Source organism: Notamacropus eugenii, chromosome 1 (genome assembly GCF_028372415.1).
Source record: "Notamacropus eugenii isolate mMacEug1 chromosome 1, mMacEug1.pri_v2, whole genome shotgun sequence".
Classification (NCBI taxonomy): Eukaryota; Metazoa; Chordata; class Mammalia; order Diprotodontia; family Macropodidae; genus Notamacropus; species Notamacropus eugenii.
The window spans coordinates 151,549,770-151,570,095 of NC_092872.1; the positions used below are offsets into that span (position 1 = coordinate 151,549,770).

The following is a 20,326-nucleotide window of genomic DNA, read 5'->3' on the forward strand; positions in this document are numbered from 1 at the left end:
CCAGGAATGCAGGGAAGATTTAATATAGGAAAAACTATTAACATAATTGATTATATCAACAGCAAAAGTAACCTACAGAACTCATATGATTGTAACAATAAATATAGAAAAAACTTCTGAAAAATGCAGCACTCATTCCTACTAAAAACCCTCGAAACATATAAATGGGCTTTTCCTTATAATGATAGTAAACATCTAGCTAAAACTATCAGCAAGCATTATTTATTAGGAGGATAAGCTAGAAGCCTTCCCAATAAGATTAGGAGTGAAACAAGGATGCCCATTATCACCAGTATTATTTAATATTGCATTAGAAGTGCTAGCAATAGCAATGAAAAGAAAAAGAAATGGAAGGAATCAGAATGGGCAATGAGACAGTAAAACTATCTCTTTTTTTGGATGGTGTATTTGTATGATACACCTCTATATACTAGAGATTCAACTAAAAAGCCAGTTGGAACAATGAATAATATTAACAAAGTGGCAGGATATAAAATAAACCCACACAAATCATCAGAATTTCTATAAATCACCAACAAAACCCTGCAGGAAAAGACAGTAAGAAGTATCCTATTTAAATTAACTATAGACTGTATAAAATACCTAGGAGTATATTTGCCAAGTCAGACCCAGGAACTACATGAACATGATTACAAAACATTTTTATGCAAATAAAATCAGGTATAGATATTTGGAAAATATTAATTGTTCATGGATGGGCAGAGCCACTATAATAAAAATGGCATTTCTACCTAAACTAATGTACTTATACAATGCCATCCCAATTAAATAATTAAAATGTTATTTTTATTAAGCTAGAGAAACATAATAATAAAATTTATTTGGAAGAGCAAAGAGTCAAGAATATCAAAGGAATTAATAAAAAATGCAAAGGTAGGAGGTTTAGCAATAACAGATCTTAAACTATATTAAAACTTAGCAATTATAAAAAAACCATCTGGTACTGGCTAAGAAGATGTAGAAAGCTGGATCAGTAGAATGAAGCAGGTATACAACAGAGAGTAATAAATGACTGTAGTAACTGCATTTTACAAAGGTAAATATTTAAGCTTTTGGAATAAGAATACACTATTTGGTAAAAAGTTGCTGGGAAAACTGGAAATCAGTTTGGCATAAATTAGGTATACATCAATATCTTATACAATTTACTAAGATACATGATACATAACCTAAATTTAAAGAGAGATATCATAAGAAAACTAGAAGAATACGGAACACATTACCTATCAGACTTACAGATAGAACTTATAAATAAACAAGATACAAAGAGCATTGTGAGATGTGAAGTGTATAATTTTGACTACATCAAATTAAAAAGCGGTTGTACAAATAAAGTCAATATAACCAAGATAAGAAGGAAAGGAGAAAACTGAAAAAAAATTTTATAAACAGTTTCTTGGACAGAGAACGCATCTCAAATATGCATAGAGAACTTTGTCAAATTGATAAGAATATGAGTCATTTCTCATCTGATAAATAGTCAAATGATATGAATGGACAGTTTTTTGATGAAGAAATCAAAACTAGATAGTTATATAAAATGCTCTAAATCATTATTGATTAGAGAAGTGCAAATTAAAACAATTCAGAGAAATCATTTCACACCAATTATTAGATTGGATAAAATGAGAAAAAGGGGAAATCGCAATGTGGAAAAATTGGGACACCAGTTCAATGTTGGTGGAATTGTGAATGCAGGTTCCTTCCTGTAAAATAAATTATAGTGACTCCATACTACATTCAGGATCAAATATAAAATCTTTTTGGTTTTTAAAACCCTTGAGGAATGGCTAAACAAGTTATGGTATGTGATTGTGATGGAATATTACTGTGCTACAAGAAATGATGAACTCAATGACCTTGAAAAAAGATGGAAAATCTTGCACAAATATATTCTGCAAAATAGGTCAGTGAACTTAGCTTTGATTTCTGGTAAAGTTCTACAAATTATTAAGGAAATGACTAGTGATCATCTCAAAAAGAAAGACAACCACAAAGAGCTAGTACGGCTTCATCAGGATCATGTAATGTCATACTACTTCTATTTCATTTTTTTGGACATGCTTCCTGAAAAAGATCAGGCAAATGCTACAGCCATTTTAATCTATATTTTAACAAAGCGTCTGGCATAATTTATCAGGCTATTCTTGTGGAAAAGATAGAGCAGGGTCAGATGATTATGCAAAGAGAAAGATTTGGAGCTGGTTGAATAGCCAGACCCAAAGTACAGCATTAGTGGCTCAATGTCATCTTAGAAGGAGGTATCTTGTGTAGTGCCTCAGGGGTATGCATTTGACCCTTTGTGGTTTAATTTAAAATTTTTTTAACATTTTTATTTTTCTTCAATTATATGTAAGAACAATTTTCAACATTCATTTTTAAAATTGAGTTTCCAATTCTCTCCCTCCCCATCCTCCTGATTGAGAAGGTAAGCAATTTTATATGGGTTACACATGTGTAGTCATGCGAAATGTATTTCCATGTTAGCCAATTTGTAAAAGAAAACATAGACCAAAATAAAAATCCAAGAAAAATAAAGTTAGTTTAAAAAAGTATGCTTTGATCTGTATTCAGGCTCCATCACTTCTTTCTCTGGGGATGGATGGCATTTTTCATCATAAGTCCTTTAGAGGTGTCTTGGATCACTGCATTGGTAAGAACAGCTAAGTCAGTCACAGCTGATTATCTTACAATACAGCTGCTACTATGTATGATGTTCTACTGGTCCTACTCATTTCACTTTGCATCAGCTCATGTAAATCTTTCCGGGTTTTTCAGAGAACATCTAACTCATCATTCCTAATAACACAACGGTATTCCATCACAATTACATACCATAACTTCTTCAGCCATTCTCCAATTGAAGGACATTTTCTCAATTTCCAATTTTTTTTTTTGCCACCAGAAAAGATCTGCTATAAATATTTTTGTATACCTAGGTCCCTTTTCTTTCTGTTTATTTATCTCCTTAGGGAAAAACAGACCTAGAAAAGATATTGCTAGGTCAACGGGTATGCATGGTTTTATAAGACTTTGGGCATAGTTTCAAATTGCTTTATATAATGTTGAATCAGTTCACAACTCCAAGAGTTGACTGCTGTTCCAGTTTTCCCATATCCCTTCCTACATTTGTCATTTTCCCTTTTTGTCCCATTAGTCAATCTAGCAAGTATGAGGTAGTACCTTTGAATTGTTTTAATTTGCATTTCTCCAATCAGTAGTGATTCAGAGCATTTTTTCATATGGCTATAGAAAGCTTTGGTTACTTCATCTGAAAAGTGACTATTGATATACTTTTTAATCATTTATCAATTGGGAAATCGTTCTCATTTTAATAAATTTGACTCACTTATCCTCATATTTGAGAGATGAGGCCTTTATCAGAGAAACTTACTTAAAATTTTTTTCACAATTATGACTGTTAACTCTATTTCCCTCCATCCACTTTCCCATTTATTCTATTCTCAATTTTCTTGCACCATCTTTGTGTTTTCTACATTTTGCTTCTGATGACTGCCTCCCCCAACTCCCCCAAATCTACTCTCTCTTCTATGAGCATTCCCCCATACCCAATTCCTTTATCTCCTTTCTTTCCTACTTTTCTGTAGGGCAAGATAGATTTCTATACCCAATTATGTATATTATTCCTTTTCTGAGCCAATTCTGATGAGAGTAAGGTTCCAGTATTCCCTGACATCTCCCCCATATTCACCATCATGGTAAAAGCTCTTCTGCTTCTTTTATGTCATATATTTTACCTCATTTTACCTTTCCCTTTCCCTTTCTCCCAGTGCACTCCTCTTTCTTACCTCTTAATTTTATTTCCTTAGATATCATCCCTTCATATTTAACACACATCTATGTGCTCTCTACATACACACACACACACATATATGTATATACACACACACACACACACACACATATTTTCTAACTGCCATATTAATACAAAAATTCTTATGAGTTACAAGCATCATCTTTCCATGGGAATGTAAACAGTTCAACCTTAATAAGTCCCTTATGATTTCTCTTTCCTGTTTACCTTTTTAATGCTTTTCTTGAGTGTATGTAGAAGTCAAATTTTCTATTAGTTTCTGATCTTTTAATCAGGAATATTTGAAAGTCCTCTATTTCATTGAAAATCCATTTTTTTTCCCTGAAGGATAACACTCAGTTTTGTTGGGTGATTCTTGGTTGTAATCCTAGCTCCTCTGCCTTCCAGAATATCATATTCTAAGCCCTTTGATCCTTTATTGTAAGAGCTACTAAATCTTGTGTTATCCTGACTATGTTTCCATGATAATTAAATAGTTTCTTTCTGACTGCTTGCAATATTTTCTCCTTGATCTTAGAACACTGGAATTTGCCTATAATATTCCTGAGAGTTTTCATTTTAGGATCTCTTTTAGAAGGTGATTGTGGTTTCTTTCAATTTCTATTTTACCCTCTGGATCTAGAATATAATAACAGGGCAATTTTACTCCATTATTTCCTGAAAGATGATGTCCAAGCTCTTTTGTGATAATGACTTTAAGAAAGTGGAATAAATTTTAACACTGTCTCTTCTGAATCAATTTTCCAGGTCAGTTGTTTTTCCAATTAGTTTGTTCACATTGTCACCTTTAAAAAAATTCTTTTGGTTTTGTTTTATTGTTTCTTCATGTCTCATAGATGTCTTGATGTCTTAGCTTCCATTTTTTCAATTCTAATTTTTAAGGAATTATTTTCTTCAGTGAGTTTTTGCACCTCCTTTCCACTTGTGGAAACCTACTTTTTGAGTTCTTTTCTTCAGGGAATTTTTATACCTCTTTTTCAATTTGGCCAATTCTGCTTTTCAAGGCAGTCTTCTCTTTGCTAGAATTTTTTTTTTTTACCTCTTTTACCATTTGGTCTATTCTGTTTTTTAAGGTGCTATTTCTTCAGTTTTTTGTGTCTTCTTTGCTGAGCTGTTGACTTGTTTTTCATGATTTTCTTACATCACTCTCATTTCTCTTACCAATTTTTCCTCTATCTTTCTCTCTTATTTGATTTTTAAAATCCTTTTTGAGCTCTTCTATAGCTGAGACCAATTCATTTTTCTTTGAGCCTTTGGATGTAGGAGTTTGTTGTCTTCTAAGTGTTTGTTTTGCTCTTCCTTGTCACCAGAGTAACTTTCCTTGGTCAGAATTGTTTTCTGTTATTTGTTCATTTTTCCAGCCTATTTTTTTTACTTTTAATTCTTTTCCAAGTTGGGTCTCTGCTTCCAGGGTGAAGGGTGCACTGTTCCAAGCTTTAGGGCTTTTGTACAGCTATTTTCAGAGATACTTCTAAAGACCAGTAAGTTTTCAGTTCTTCCAAAGTGGTATGATCTAAGGAGCGTGTTAACTACTCTCCTGGCTTTGTCCTCTGTTCTGTGAGCAACCACAAGCTCTCTTCTATGGCTTGCAAGCTCTGGTGTGCTAGGGCTCCTCCTTGCCCTGGAACTGCCACCCAGGCCTGTGAGCTATATCTGAGTATGAGGAAAGTGACAGAGTTCTGCCCCTAGTGTCAAAGAAAACCATATAATATCCTGACTAGTTGTCTGACCCCCCTTACTGTCTGTGGTCTAGAAGCAGCCACTATTGCTGCTAATGATCCAGTCCCTCCCAAGACCTGCTTCTAGTTTGCTGGGGCATGGTCTGTGCTGGCACAACCTACATCAGACTGTACTCCATTCTTACCCTTTGTGATAGACTTTTCCTACCAATCTTCTAAGTTGTTATGGGCTGGAAAACTGTTTTTACCCCATCCTTTTGTGGATTCTGCTACTCCAGAATTAGTTTTAGGGCATTACTAAAAGGTGTTATGCAGGGTTTGAGTAGAGCTCAGGTGAGATTCTGCCTTTTCTCAACCGTCTTGACTCTGTCTAAATATTTTTTGTTCAAACAATGATCTGGACAAAGACATGGATGTCAGGTTTATCAAATTTGAAGATGACATAAACCTAGGCAGGATAGCTAATAAATATATGACAATCATAATCTTGAAAAAACCCTCAATTTTAGAAATGAAAAAGATTAAATGCAATAGGAATAAATATAAAGTTTTACATTTAGATTTTTAAAAAAATCAATTTTACAAGTATAAAACAAAGAAAAGCACAGCTAGATAGTTTCTCTAAAACAATTAACTTGGAGGGATTTTAGACTACCAAATCAATATGAGCAAAAAAGAAAGGATAATAATATCTTAGGTTTCATTAAGAAAGGCAAAATTTCCAGGACCAGGGAAAGTGATTGTAGTTTGCATTGACTCAATAAAATCTTGAGTGTCATACTGTTTCAGTGCCACATTTTAGGAAGGAAACAAATAAGGTGGAGAATATCTATAGGCAGGCAACTAGGATGGTGAAGGACCTCAAGTTCAGGTGCTTTAAGAATGGTTTTAAGGGAATGGATAAGTTTAGTTTGGAGAAAAGAAGACAGGTTCAGGGCTCATGAAAATTGTCTTCATGCATTTCAAAGGCTATGATATGGAAGGGAGATTAGATTTGTTCTGAATTGGTTGCAGGAGACAGAAAAAGGAAAAATGGGTAGAAGTTGAACAGATAAACTCAGCCTTAATCTAAGTAAAAGCTTAATTTTAGAGCACTATGAAAATACAAAGGATTGACTTGTGAGGTAATGGATTCTCCTTTCACTTGAGGTTAGCAAGGATTGGATAATGACTCGTCTAATACATTATATTAAGAATTCATTTCTTTCCAGTTATAGGTTGGACTAGACAGTCACTAAGGACTTTTTCAACTCCCAAATCTGCTGATTCTTTGAAATATTTGATTACTACGGAGGTTTCTTGGCTCTATATCTTACACTCTAAAGAGAGGGCAGCAAGGTATCACATTGGATAGAGAGCTGAGCCTGGAGTGAGGAAGACCTAAGTTCAAATCCAACCTCACACTAGCTGTGTGACCCAGGCAAGTGAATTAATCATAATTGTCTCAGTTTCCTCATATATAAAATGAGTTGGAGAAGGAAATGGCAAACCACTCCAGTAGTTTTTGCCAAGAAAACCACAAAAGGGGTCACAAAGAGTCAGACACAATTAAAATGAATGAACAACAACAACAACTCTAAGGAAAGGGAATGAGTCATAATCTTTAATTTTGTTACTTTTTAAATTTCAGAGTCTCCAGCTTATTCTGCTACCATGTCAAATGGCAACAGCTTTGATCTCACAGCAGGGTTTGTTTGTTTTTGGAGAGGATAGTTTTTATAATTTTTTTTTGAATTTGTTATTTACTGTCTTGCTCTTAACTTGTCAGTAATTTGACTGGACTGAGACAACTGATTCTATAATAAGGGATAGTCAATTTTATTTTTCTCTTGTATTCTTGGTGGCTCACTAGAATAAACAATTGTTACTGGATGTGGAAGAGGCTTCAGAGTAGTTGATATACCTCTTCCAATTTTTTGATCGTGAACTTGCATCTTCCAACACTTTTCATCCTCCTCCTGTCAATTCATTAAGCCAGAAGCATTGATTAAATGTCTAATATATGTCATTTAATTAGGCAGAAGAGATACAATTACAAAGAATGAAACTCTCAATTAGAAACACGGCAATAAGGAGACAACAAGTGCATCATATATATGTTTATGTATGATACACATATATGTATATATTTGTACAAAGAGACAGATATACACATGAATATACATATGTACATATGCACATATATAAAACAAAGTTAGAAAATAGAGAGAGAGACAGATAGAGAGAGAGACAAGAGAGACAGAGATGGAGAGAGAGAGAGAGTATATGGATATCCTTGATTAATTTAAGTCATTTGACCCAATCTCAGAAACCAGGAGAAATGGCTGATGTGAATGTTACATTGCTGTTAGTGATAAAAAATGATGGAAAATGAACAATATATCACAGGACTGGAAAAGAGTAAGTATTGCCCTGATTTTTGAAAAAGAGAAGTGAAAGAGTTTTATAAATGATAGACCAGTGAGCTTGACTTTTGTTCTTGGGAAAATTCTAGAAAGGATCATTAGTAATATAATTGGTGAATATCTAGAAAGGGGAGTGGTGAACTCTAAAGACCTGGCATAGCTTTATCCATAACAAGTCATGCCAGAACAATCACATTTCTTTTTTTGACAGAATTACTAAACTTGTAGATAAGGAGAAGGTTGTAGATATAGAATATCTCAATGTTAGCAAATAAAGTCTTTGTTAAAGTGTCAGTATTCTTGTGGAAGATATGGAAAGACAGTGATTAGACAATAATATAATCAGATGTATTCAGAAGCAGTTGAAAGGTCAACTCAGAAAGCAGTAGTTAAAGAATTAGGGTCAGTGTGGCAGGAGGTCTCCAACGCAGTATCTCAGGGATCTGCAGTTGACCCTATGCTGTCACAGACTTTTATCAATGACTTGAGCAAAGGCATTGATGTTATTCTGAATAAATTTTCAAATGACACAAAGCTGGAAGGATGGCTGGGACATTAGCTCACAGAATCTACATCCAAAAAGATCCCAATTGATTCAAGCACTGAGATTACGTTTGTAAAGATGAAATTCATTAGAGATAATTGTAAAGTCTTGAATTTGCATAAAAATGTTTTTAAAATCCACAAATATAAGATGAAGTAGGGTCTTAATATTCAGGAGTTGTGAAAAAGGACCTGGCTTTTTAGTGGACTTCAAGATCCACATAGATCAGTGGTGTGGTATATCATCAAAAAAATCTAACGGAATCTTGGGTTATATTAGGAGGGATCCCAGCTTTAAGTAATAGGGAGGTGATAATAATACTGGACTCTGCCCTTGTCAGGTTCTGGGGACCATGTTCTAAGAAGCACATGGATAATCTAGAGATTGTTCAGAAATGTGCAACCAGCACTGATGAAAGAACTTGAGTTAATGATAAATGAAGAACTAGGAATGTTTAACCTGGAAAGAAGACTGGGGTAGTAGGAAAGCAGAGCGCAACACAAAAACTATTTTCAAGTATGTTACAGGATTTCATGTAGAGGAGGAATTTAACTTTTTCGTTTTTGGTTCCAGAGGACCAAGAACAATGATTGGCAGTTGAAACAAGGTAAATATAATCTAGTTTTTGGGTGAGTGGGTGAATGTTGTTTGTCCTTTGTTTTTGAAGAGGACCATGACATCAGGGAGATGATGACATGCCTTGCAGTTGATTCCTCCAGAGCCATCTGGCCCTGGTGACCTGATATTCACCAGGAGGACTGGAGATGTCTCAGGATGCAATGGAAGACCCTAGCCCTTTTAGGTTAAGGTCTTTTCAGGTTCTTACTTTAAGTGAGGTAACTCCCATTCAAGAAAACGGCCTTTTGTGAATCAAAGGATGGTCCTTTAATTTAAAAAAATCAAACTGGGGGGGGGAAGACCCTCAGGGTTGCTGGCCAAAAGAGAAACAGTTGCTATTTACATTCACTCTGAGCCAGTAGGGTCCAAAATATAGCCATTAAGTGGTGCTTGGGCAGAGACTTATTGTCCAGTCTATGAGCTCCAGGGTGAAATGGGTTTAAGGTTTGGTCTTTGAGAAAAGAAAGACAATATCTAGCAATTAAAGATGTGTGTGTGTTTGTCCTTGGTTGCCGAAGAAGAGCATGCCATCAGAGAAATAATGACATGACTTGCACTTGATTTTGTTTTGAGTGAGGGAGAGCTGTGCAAGTCACCAGCCTCACTTGTCCTCCACAGCCATCTGAATCCAGTGACAAGATCTCCATCAGGATGACTGGAGATGACCCAGGATGAGGCAATTGGGGTTAAATGACTTGCCCAAGGTCACACAGTTAGTGACTGTCAAGTGTCTGAGGTGAGATTTGAACTCAGGTCCTCCTGAGTCCTGCACTGGTGCTCTATCCACTGAACCATCTAGCTGTCCCTAGCAATTAAAGATATCCAAAAGAGGAATGTGCTGCTTTGAGAGATGGTAGGTTCCTTTTCTCTTCCTTCCTTCACCACTGGGGTCTTCAAACAGAAGGTAGACAACCACTTGGCAGTCATGGTACACTGAAGATTCCTTTGTGTACAGATTCGAGTAGGTGAAAATTGATGTCCCTTCCAGTTCTCAAATTCTGTGATTCTGTGTAGTGAAGTTGATTGAACAGGGAGTCACATGGCAAGAGACATGTTTAAGAAAAACTGTTTTGCTAATAGTACACAAAATGAAGTGGGAAGAAGCCTGAGGCTCCTACCTTTGCAGTGAATTTATAGAGTATCAGAGAATATGCAGACTTAATTTAGTGGATTTTGTCAAATTTTTCATCAGATGTATTGATTTCTAAATCCTCTCCAACAGATATTGGTACATGAAATGCAAGAAATTTTTTGTTGCTTCTTTGAACAGCCTGATACTAACACTGTATCTCCTTTGCTCAGCTTTTTGTGGTGAATACCTAAGGCTCCTATCCATTTAGCTGATTTTTTTTCACATTTTCTGGTTTATTTCAGAGTTGTTGCTGTTGTGTACAACTCTTCATGGCCCCATTTGGGGTTTTCTTGGCAAAGATAATGGAGTGGTTTGCCATTTCCCTCTCCAGCTCAATTTACAGATGAGGAAATTGAGGCAAACAAGGTTAGGTGCCTTGCCCAGGTTCACACAGCTAGGGAGTGTGTAAGGCCAGCTTTGAACTCTGGAAGATGAGCCTTTCTGATTTCAGACTCAGCACTGTATCCACTGTTCCATTTAGCTGGCCCCTTATTTCACAGACATAATGCCAAAAGAGATGTAACTTAATTTCTCTAATAGTGTATCAACTTAAAACAGCACCAATAGTTGAACAGAATTTGTAGATGATTGAAGATTTTTATCACTCTCTGCCCCTCTACTATCATCATTGCTAAATTAAAAGAGTACCATCCTGGGCTGATGGTTTTGAATTTTTTCTGGTTTATTGATATTCAAGCTGAAAAATTAATCATATAGTAATCTACTAGTAATGAGATTTTCTATATTCAGGAAGGTTGATCCTCAAGTAGTAAGAACAATATATCTATCACCAGTTCTAAACACAATGCCTTTCTGTCAGGGTAGAAGGTTTTAGAACTTGTGATCGCTAAATCTAATATTTGAAATAACAACATGTCCTTTACCCAACAATGAACTGTCAATACAGTACTTTAGTGGAAGTGGTTTATTATAATTAAATGTATTTATATGGATTTTTTGTAGTCACAAACATTCTAAGGATAACTTAATTATGTTTAATTTAATCAAGGGGGGAAAAGAACATATTTGACTAGATTTCAGTTTAGACATCAATTGGAAAATTCTAAAATTGAAACATAACATGGAGGGAGTTTAAAGCCCTCATGATGTAGCAGATACAGTGACTGACAGGTAGCCTGGAAAATATGAGTTTCATTTCTTCCTTATTTACTATTCTTGTGACACTGGACAAGTCACTTAACTTCTTTTGCCCTCAATTTTCTCATCTGTAAAATGGGGATAATGATAGTACTTGTTATATTCATCGATTGGGGAATGACTAAACAAGTTGTAGTATATGAATGTAATGGAACACTAGTATTCCATCAGAAATGGTGAGTAGATGGATTTCAGAAAAACCTGGAAAGACTTGCATGAACTATCCCAATGGAGGATCTCAAGGCAAAATGCCTGCCACACTCAGAGAGAGAAATATGGAAGTCACTCACATATTGTAGCAGATCATGTTTGTGTATGTGTATGTGTTTGTGTATCATGTTCTGATTTGTTATACGATTTCTTTCATTTATCTTAGTCTGACTACATAGCATGACTATAGTGAAAATACACTCAATAGGAAAGTATATGTAGAATCTATACAGAATCGTATGCAGTCGTGGGGAGGGAGGGGGGGAGTAGGGGGTAGGTGGGGGGGATAAAATCACAATTGTATGGCAGTGATTGTTAAACATTACAAAAGAAAAAAAAAAAAGACTTGCATGAACTGATGCGGAGTGAAATGAGCAGAACCAGAACATTGTATAAAGCAACATTGTGCAATGACTGTCTGTGTTAGACTTAGATCTTCTGAGCAACATGATGATCAAAGACAATTCCAAAAGTCTCATGATAGAAAATGCTATCCACATCTAGAGAAAGAACTCTGGAATCTGAATACAGATTGAAACATACTATTTCTTTTTTTCTGTTGTTTTGATTTTTTTCTATCTCGTGGTTTTTCCCTTTAGTTCTGATCCTTTTTTCACAACATGACTAATGTAGAAATGTGTTTAATATGATCATAAAAAGTTTTCATTGAAAAACAGCACTTGTTGAAAGGGTTGTGAGAATCAAATGAGATCATATATATTAAGCACGTTATAAACTTTAAGGTGCTGTGTAAATGTTAGGTATTTATACAATTTAACATGCTTATTTAGTACCAGAGGATATAATCTTTAAATATTAATGTACATCATTAAATATATTTGCAAAAATTTTACTTGAAAGAATATAAACCTTCATTGAGCATTCAATATAAACATCTTAACAGAAATCATAGATTCAATACAAATTCCTTCTAGAGATTACAGAGCCACATATGAAAGGACTAAAGGAAAACCTGTAAGAAAAATGCTAAGTGACAAAAGTACCAGCTAATTAGGGAGAGAATGCACATAGTATATGCTTGGCTTTCATTTAGAACTTGGAGGAATATCCAGTCATTCACTGAAATTCATGAAAAGTTGTAGCTCTTCATGCTATTAGTCTGATACATTAATATGCTTGTGAGTATGGTGCATTAATCAGTAAAGAAAACTTGAAAATTTCTTTTCCTATAAATCACTGACAACACGAGGAGGCAGCTGAGGGCATGGACAGAGAGCTGCTCTCAGAGTCAGGAAGATCTAGTTTCAAGTCTTGCCTCTCATATATGCTGGAAGTGTGACCCTAGTTCAGTTATTTAAATCCTTGGTGTCCTAGGCAACACTATCAATTGTAGAGAAGGTGTCGATTTGCTTTAGTAGAGGACGTTCTCTCTTTGGCAAGTTTCCTATTATAATGAAATAGGTCCAACTGCTATTCCTTGAAAAGCGTCATATGAACTTAATCAAGTCATTTGTTTCATTGTGATCTATCAGTGGTTCATCAATCATACAAATATTGCCTTACTTGGTACCATATGAAGGTAAGATATTTCGCTTATTATGCTTTTTAGATCCTCTCTCTATAGGCAGGTGGTTAACTGGGTAACTAAAATCAGGTCTAAATACGAAATAAATACTGTCTTTCTTCAAACAACTAAGAAATTCTTTCCTGAACTTTAGAGTATTGAAATACTATTCAGATATAAGGTCTAGGATTTGGTTGAACTCTGTAAAGGTGCTACAACACTTAAATTTTCTTCAAAATTCAGTTTTCAAATGAGATCATTTTATGACTTAAGATGGAGTAGAGTAAGGGGAAGCTACTTTCCAGTTCTTTGTAAAAAACCTTCATTTTATTTTAATCTTTGTGAGGTGGCAAAATGCACTTGATAACTTTTTTTTCCTGTTTCTTCTTGTATCTACACTGACAAATGGAAAGAAAGCTAGAGGAAGAATAAGGTAACGGGATTTTGGAGATGGAAGGGAAATAGATGCTTTTTATTCTTTCTTTGTACTGTCTCTACTAAAATATTCAGTAAAGAATAAAGCTCTGTGTTCTTATCACAGCTGCTCTCTCTTTACAAAAAACAGACAGCAATTACTAATCATAATTAGAGAAAGTGAACACCCTTACTAACAGTTGCTGCCCTGATTAGTTATAATTTGTTCATTTGCCTCATCAGACATCTTTCTCTTCATGAACAAAGTCAAAAGACAAAGATCTTGCAACTTTGTCCAGAGAAATGGGATCTGATCTTTAATTATCAACATTTTGGCCATTTTTTCTTCATGTTTCAATCATTTTAAATCAATGCATAACATTAAGTATCCGAGATTATACCAAACATAAGCACAATTATCATTTACATTTGAAAAAAAGTTTGATTTTGAATATTATAAACATTCTGGTAAGTAATAAAACTTTTAAAAGATATCCTAAAAAAACCAACAAACAAGAATTATCACCATATATTGTAAATTATCTTCTTTGAGTTATAAACATCAATTTTTAACACAGTTGCATCCATGGAAAATAGGAGAAAAATGACCTTTAATTTTTTTTTAAACTTCTTATTCTTACATATATTTTTAGCAACCCCAAATTTATAAAACTACCTCAACTGCCTTTTTATACAGCTGAAAGAAAAAGAAAGGGAGTAATTTAAACAATTGTTCTAGTCAATTTTCTTTAATCAGTTGCTATACACTAGCAGAAACTACTGAGAGATGGGATATCTATTTCCTTGAATATTTTAAAAAATAAACGACCATCTGTCCAGGATTGTATAGTAGAGTTATGACTGGATGAAGTGAACTTCATGACTGGATGGTATTTAGAGGATGTTCCCAACTTTCAGTTCCCTATTTTGTATATTGCAGAAGCAGCACAATAAAGCAGTAGAACCTCTTTTTACTTGAATAAAAAGTAAAATGAAATATGACGAGCAATAACTATGAAAATGTTTGTAATCAACATTATTACTACTTTTTAAAGGACAGAATTATTTTTCCCTCTTGCTTTTGACTTATACCAATGAATAAACTAGAAAAACAAAATATGAAGTTTAATAATTCCTTTAAAAGTTTGTGACAGACTGGATCCAAAACAGTGAACAAAAGAAAAGCCCAATCCTCCTCACCTTTAAAGTCAGTCTCACAGCATTACAATCCTCCTGAAGTGGGTTCAGTTTCAGGGTTTCACCAAGATTGCTACAGCCTGATGACTGATGTTGCATTTCACAGCAAACGCAGACTTCAACACTGTCAAATTTTATCTAAAAAAAAAAAAAAAAGCACAAAACGTTATAATCAAAGCAAGATTTTAATGTCTCCCATTTAAATTTTACCTAGAAATTAACAAGAATCATCATTGAAAAGTAAAAATGTCTCAAAGTTTCTAACCCCAGTTTTGAATAATGTATAACTAGCAGAACAAAACTGTATCTATTGACAAGTCCAAGGAAAAATAAGGTTAGGGGATGAGCCAAGATGGCGGAGTAGAATGATGGACCTGCTCTAGCTCTCCACCCATAGCACTTAAAATACATGTAAAAAATGATTCTAAACAAATTCTTGAGCAGCAGAAGCCACAAAATGACAGAGTGAAATAAATTTCCAGTCCAAGACAGCCTAGAAGGCTGACAGGAAGGGACTATCTCACCAGATTCAGAACAGAGCCCAGCTCAGCATGGGACGTGCTGCACAGACAGGACTGGAGCAGGCTTCAGGGTGCTTAATAATGAGTAGCTGCTGCAGTTTCCAGATTTCTCCACCCAAAATGCCAAAGGCAGTTTCAAAGGTCAGTAAGAAAGCTCTTTCACCTGAGTGAGAGGGGAGCACTGTCTGGCCCCAACCCTGCAGCAGCCACTTGGCAGCAGCATCCAGTTTTGGAGTCCTCACCCTAAAGACCTTGAGGGAATCAAGCAGCTGATCTAGGTCTCAGTCCTGAGTGGCCATCCTGGGATAAGGAAGAACACTGGCGTGGTGGAGCTGGTGGTGACTGTGGAGAGGGAATCCTACTCCCAGATCCAGGGCATAGAAGAATGCTTGTGGTTGATCACAGACAAGAGTGCAGGACAGGAGAGGAGTAAACTACTCTCCCTTGAGCGTGCCACCTTGGAGGAATTGAGAACTTACAGGTCGCTACATTATACTCTCCATTTGACAAAGGACTCAAAAGTCAAGTAACTGACTGGGAAAATGCCCAAAAAAGGGAAAAAATAAGACTATAGAATGTTATTTCTTGGTGAACAGGCATTTTCTTCCATCCTTTTGGATGAGGAAGAACAAATGCATACCATCAGAGGAAGACATAAAAGTCAAGGCTTTTATATCCAAAACCTCCAAAAAAAAAATATGCAATGGTCTCAGGCCATGGAAGAGCTCAAAAAGGATTTTGAAAATCAAGTAAGAGAGGTGGAAGAAAAATTGGGAAGAGAAATGATAGTGATGCAAGAAAATCATGAAAAGCAAGTCAACAGCTTGCTAAAGCAGACCCAAAAAAATGTTGAAGAAAATAACACCTTTAAAAATACACTAACCCACATGACAAAAGAGGTCAGAAAAGTGAATGAGGAAAAGAATGCTTTAAAAAGCAGAGCTGGCCAAATGGAAAATGAGGTTCAAAAGCTCACTGAAGAAAATAGTTCTTTAAAAATTAAAATGGAACAGATGGAAGCTAATGACTTTATGAGAAACCAAGAAATTATAAAACAAAACCAAACAAATGAAAAAAGGACGACAATGTGAAATATCTCACTGGAAAGACCACTGACCTGGAAAATAGGTCCAGGAGAGATGATTTAAAAATTATTGGTCTGCCTGAAAACCATGATGAAAAAAAGAGCCTAGACATCATCTTCCAAGAAATTATTAAGGAAAACTTCCCTGATATTCTGGAACTAGAGGGTAAAATAGAAATGGAAAGAATTTACCATTCACCTTCTGAAAGAAATCTCAAAAGGAAAACTCCTAGGAATATTGTAACCAAATTCCAGAGTTCTCAGGTCAAGGAGAAAATATTACAAGCAGTTACAAAGAAACAATTCAAGTATTATGGAAATAAAATCACTATAACATGAGATTTAGCAGCTTCTACTCTAAGGGCTGAGGGCTTAGCATATGATATCCCAGAGGTCAAAGGACATAGGATTAAAACCAAGAATCATCTACCCAGCAAAACTGACTATAATACTTCATGGGAAAAAAATGGAATTTCAGTGAAACAGAGGATGTCCAAGCATTCTTGTTGAAAAGACCAGAGCTGAATAAACACTGGACTTTCAAATACGAAAATCAAGAGAAACATGGAAAGGTAAACAGGAATGAGAAGCTTTAAGGAACTCAATAAAGATGGAAAGATGTTATTTGTAACTCATGAGACCTTTTTCAGTATTAGGGTAGTTAGAGGAAATACATACATACATGATTGTTTTCCTTTGTCTTCAAAGAGGACCAAAATGACATCACCATTGTAAAGTGAAATTTCAGAGTGTCAGACTGTGGCTGATCAGATCAATATGAGCTCGGAATGTTCTACCATAGGTTAGGCACAGATAGTCTGTATGAATATTTGGGGTGAATATCCCAAATTTGCGTATCCTGCATTTATTTTGTGCTGTCTCAGTTCTGCTTTGCTCAAAGAGCACAGCACCTTTTCTTACATGGGCACACGATGCTGAGTGGTCCTGTGCCAGTGTCTCCCATGTTGCACAGTCAAATCCAAAGTTCTTGAGAGAGACCTTGAGAGTATCCTGGTATCGTTTCTTCTGGCCACCATGTGATCGCCTGCCCCATGCAAGTCCTCCATAAAATAGTCTTTTTGGCAAGTGTATGTATCACATTTGAACAATGTAGCCAGCCCATCAGAGCTGTACTCTCTGAAGCAGTGCAAGGACTTCAGTGTCTGGTACCTTATCCTGCCAGGTGATCCTTAGATTCTTCCTAAGACAGTTCAAATGGAAGTGATTCAGTTTCCTGGAATGTCCCTGGTAGACTGTCCATGTTTCATAAGCATATAACAATGAGATCAGCACAACAGCTCTGCAGACATTGAATTTGGTAGTCAGTCTAATACCTCTTCTCTCCCAAACCTTTCTTCAGATTCTTCCAAATGGTTAACTAGCTCTGGCAATGTATGCATCAACCTCATTGTCAATGTGTACACCCCTAGAAAGTACACTACCAAGGTAAGTGAACTTATCCACAACATTCAAAACTTCTCCATTTGCTGTAATTGATGGTTCCATGTACGGTTGATGCGGTGGTGGCTGTTGGAGCACCTGTGTTTTTTTGGTGTTAATTATTAGGCCAAAATTAAGACAGGTAGCAAAGAATTGATCCATACTTTGTTGCATCTTGGCTTCAGAGGCTGCATGGAGTGCACAATCATCTGCAAACAGAAAATCATGCACTAACACTCCCTCCACTTTGGCCTTGGCTTGTAATCTTTTCAAACTGAAGAACTTACCATCAGTATGTTAGTTGACCTTGAGGCTATGTTCATCTTCATTGAAAGCATTTGACAACATGGCTGAAAACATCATATTAAAGAGCATGAGAGCAAGCACGCACCATTGGTGACTGGGAAGGCATGAGAGCATTGTCAATTATCCAAAACCCGGGCAAACATGCCATCATGAAATTGACATGCAATATTGATGAACTTCTCTGGGCAACCAAATTTTGACATAATTTTCCATAAACCCTCATGACTAATAGTGTCAAAGGCCTTGGTCACATCTACAAACGTTGTGTACAGACTTCTGTTCTGCTCCTGGCATTTCTCCTGGAGCTGTTGGGCAGCAAACACTATATCAACTGTTCTTGGCCTTTCTGAAGCCACACTGGCTCTCTGGTATATGACCATCTTCCAGGTGAAGGATCAGTCTATTAAGGAGGACTAGCAAGAATTCTGCCAGCAATGACTAAGAGAGAGATCACCCTGTGATTGTCGCAGGACAATCTATTCCCTTTACCTTTAAAGAGATGGATAATAGAGGCATCCTTGAACTCCTGGGGGATAGCTTCCTCTTGCCATATAACCTGGAAAACTTCAGTGAGCTTTTGTATGAGCAATGGTCCCTCTACCTTGAAAATGTCAGCTGGAATAGAATCAGCACCAGGTGCTTTGCCACATGAAAGGAGCCTAATGGCCCTCAAAACCTCTTCTTCAGTTGGAAGTTCAGCTAAGGAGGGATTGACTTCAACCTGAGGTAGAAGGTCAATGGCCTCAGCATTAATTGATGATGGTCTGTTGAGAACACTATGGAAGTGTTCGGCCCATCTCTCTAGGGTCATGTCCTTATCACTAATCAATGTGACTCCATCAGCACTGAGTAGTTGTGATGCACCATAAATAGCTTTCTGGGAATCATAAAAGCTCTTTGGATTGTTACTATCAGAATAAAACTGAATTTCACCTGCATTCTTACTGAGCCAGGAATCTGCATCTCTCTAAGCTTTGCTTGTACTTTGCTTTTGGTAGAATTAAATACTGCTTTCTCAGATAAAGATGAATTATCCTGCTGGTAAATCCTGTGGAGTTCTTGTTTTTCATTTAGCAGCTTCTGAATCTTCCCGTCATTTTCATCAAACCAGTCTTAGTGTTTGCAAGTGTTCTGACCCAGATGAGGACATGCAGCGCTGTACACCAAATCTCTGAGAGCTGCCCTCTCCTTTTCTGCTCCACTGTTGCCAACTGTGTGTTGGCTCAACTCTCCCTCCAAGTCAGCAAGAAACTGTTCACACTCAGACAAGAGCTCTAATTTGGTGACATTAATTATCCTAGTAGTCATTTTGCCTTGAGGGCAGTGATTTAGATGAATACCAATATTTAGCTTGGAAAGGATAAATCTATGATCAGTCCAGCACTCTGCATCACACATTTCCTTTGTCACTTTCACATCTCATCTGTCTCTTCTCCTTACAATCACATAGTCTATTAGATGCAGTGTTTGCTGTAAGGGTACATCCATGAAGTTTTACTGCATTTAGGCTAACAGAAAACAGTGTTGGTGATGAGGTCACGTGATGCACAAGTCTTCAGCAGTAAATGACCATTGCTGCTGCTGTTTCCAACTCCATTCCTCCCTAGGACTCCCTGCCAAGTCTGGTAGTCTGATCCTACTCTAGCATTAAAGTCGCTCAGAATTATAAACTTGTCCTCTTTTGGCACATTGACGATAAGGGTCTCTAGGTCTTCATAAAATTTGTCTTTAACTTCATCATGGTTTATCATGGTGGGAGCATAGGCACTGATGTGGTGGCATGGCATTTTCCAGTGAGTGGTAATCGCATTCTCATGAGCCTTTCAATCACTCCTTTTGGCAAGCATACCAGCTTACTGATTAGATTAGTTTTGATTGCAAAGCCCATGCCAGCTTCATGGAGCTCCCTTTCTCTGTGCCCAGTCCAGAAAAAAGTGTATCCAGTTCCAACTTCAGTAAGCTGGCCTTCATTTGCCAACCTTGTTTCACTCAGGGCTGCTATTTGGATGCGACACCTGTTGAGTTCTCTTGCAATAAGAGCAGCTCTTCTTTCAGGTCTACTGGATTTTGTGTTCTCTATTAGTGTGTGCACACTCCATGTCCCTATGGTGAGTGGAATCATCTTTGCAGATGTTTTCATACTTTTTTTGTGTTTTGACGGCATAGTGGGATTCCCCACCTGCTGCGGTAATTAGTCCAAGTTTGGATAAGCAGGCAATGTTTAGGGCATCTTTTCT

General features: G+C 36.4%; 1 protein-coding gene across 2 annotated transcripts in view; it reads right to left on the reverse strand.

Annotated features, from left to right (window-relative positions):
- The window catches only part of ENTREP2 (endosomal transmembrane epsin interactor 2), a 594,790-nt gene that overhangs the window by 115,179 nt on the left and 459,285 nt on the right, over positions 1-20,326 (reverse strand). For both annotated transcript variants that reach the window (XM_072616748.1, XM_072616759.1), the window contains exon 4: positions 14,742-14,876. In XM_072616748.1, coding sequence (XP_072472849.1) covers positions 14,742-14,876 — 135 coding nt within the window. The remainder of the gene's footprint in view (positions 1-14,741; positions 14,877-20,326) is intronic.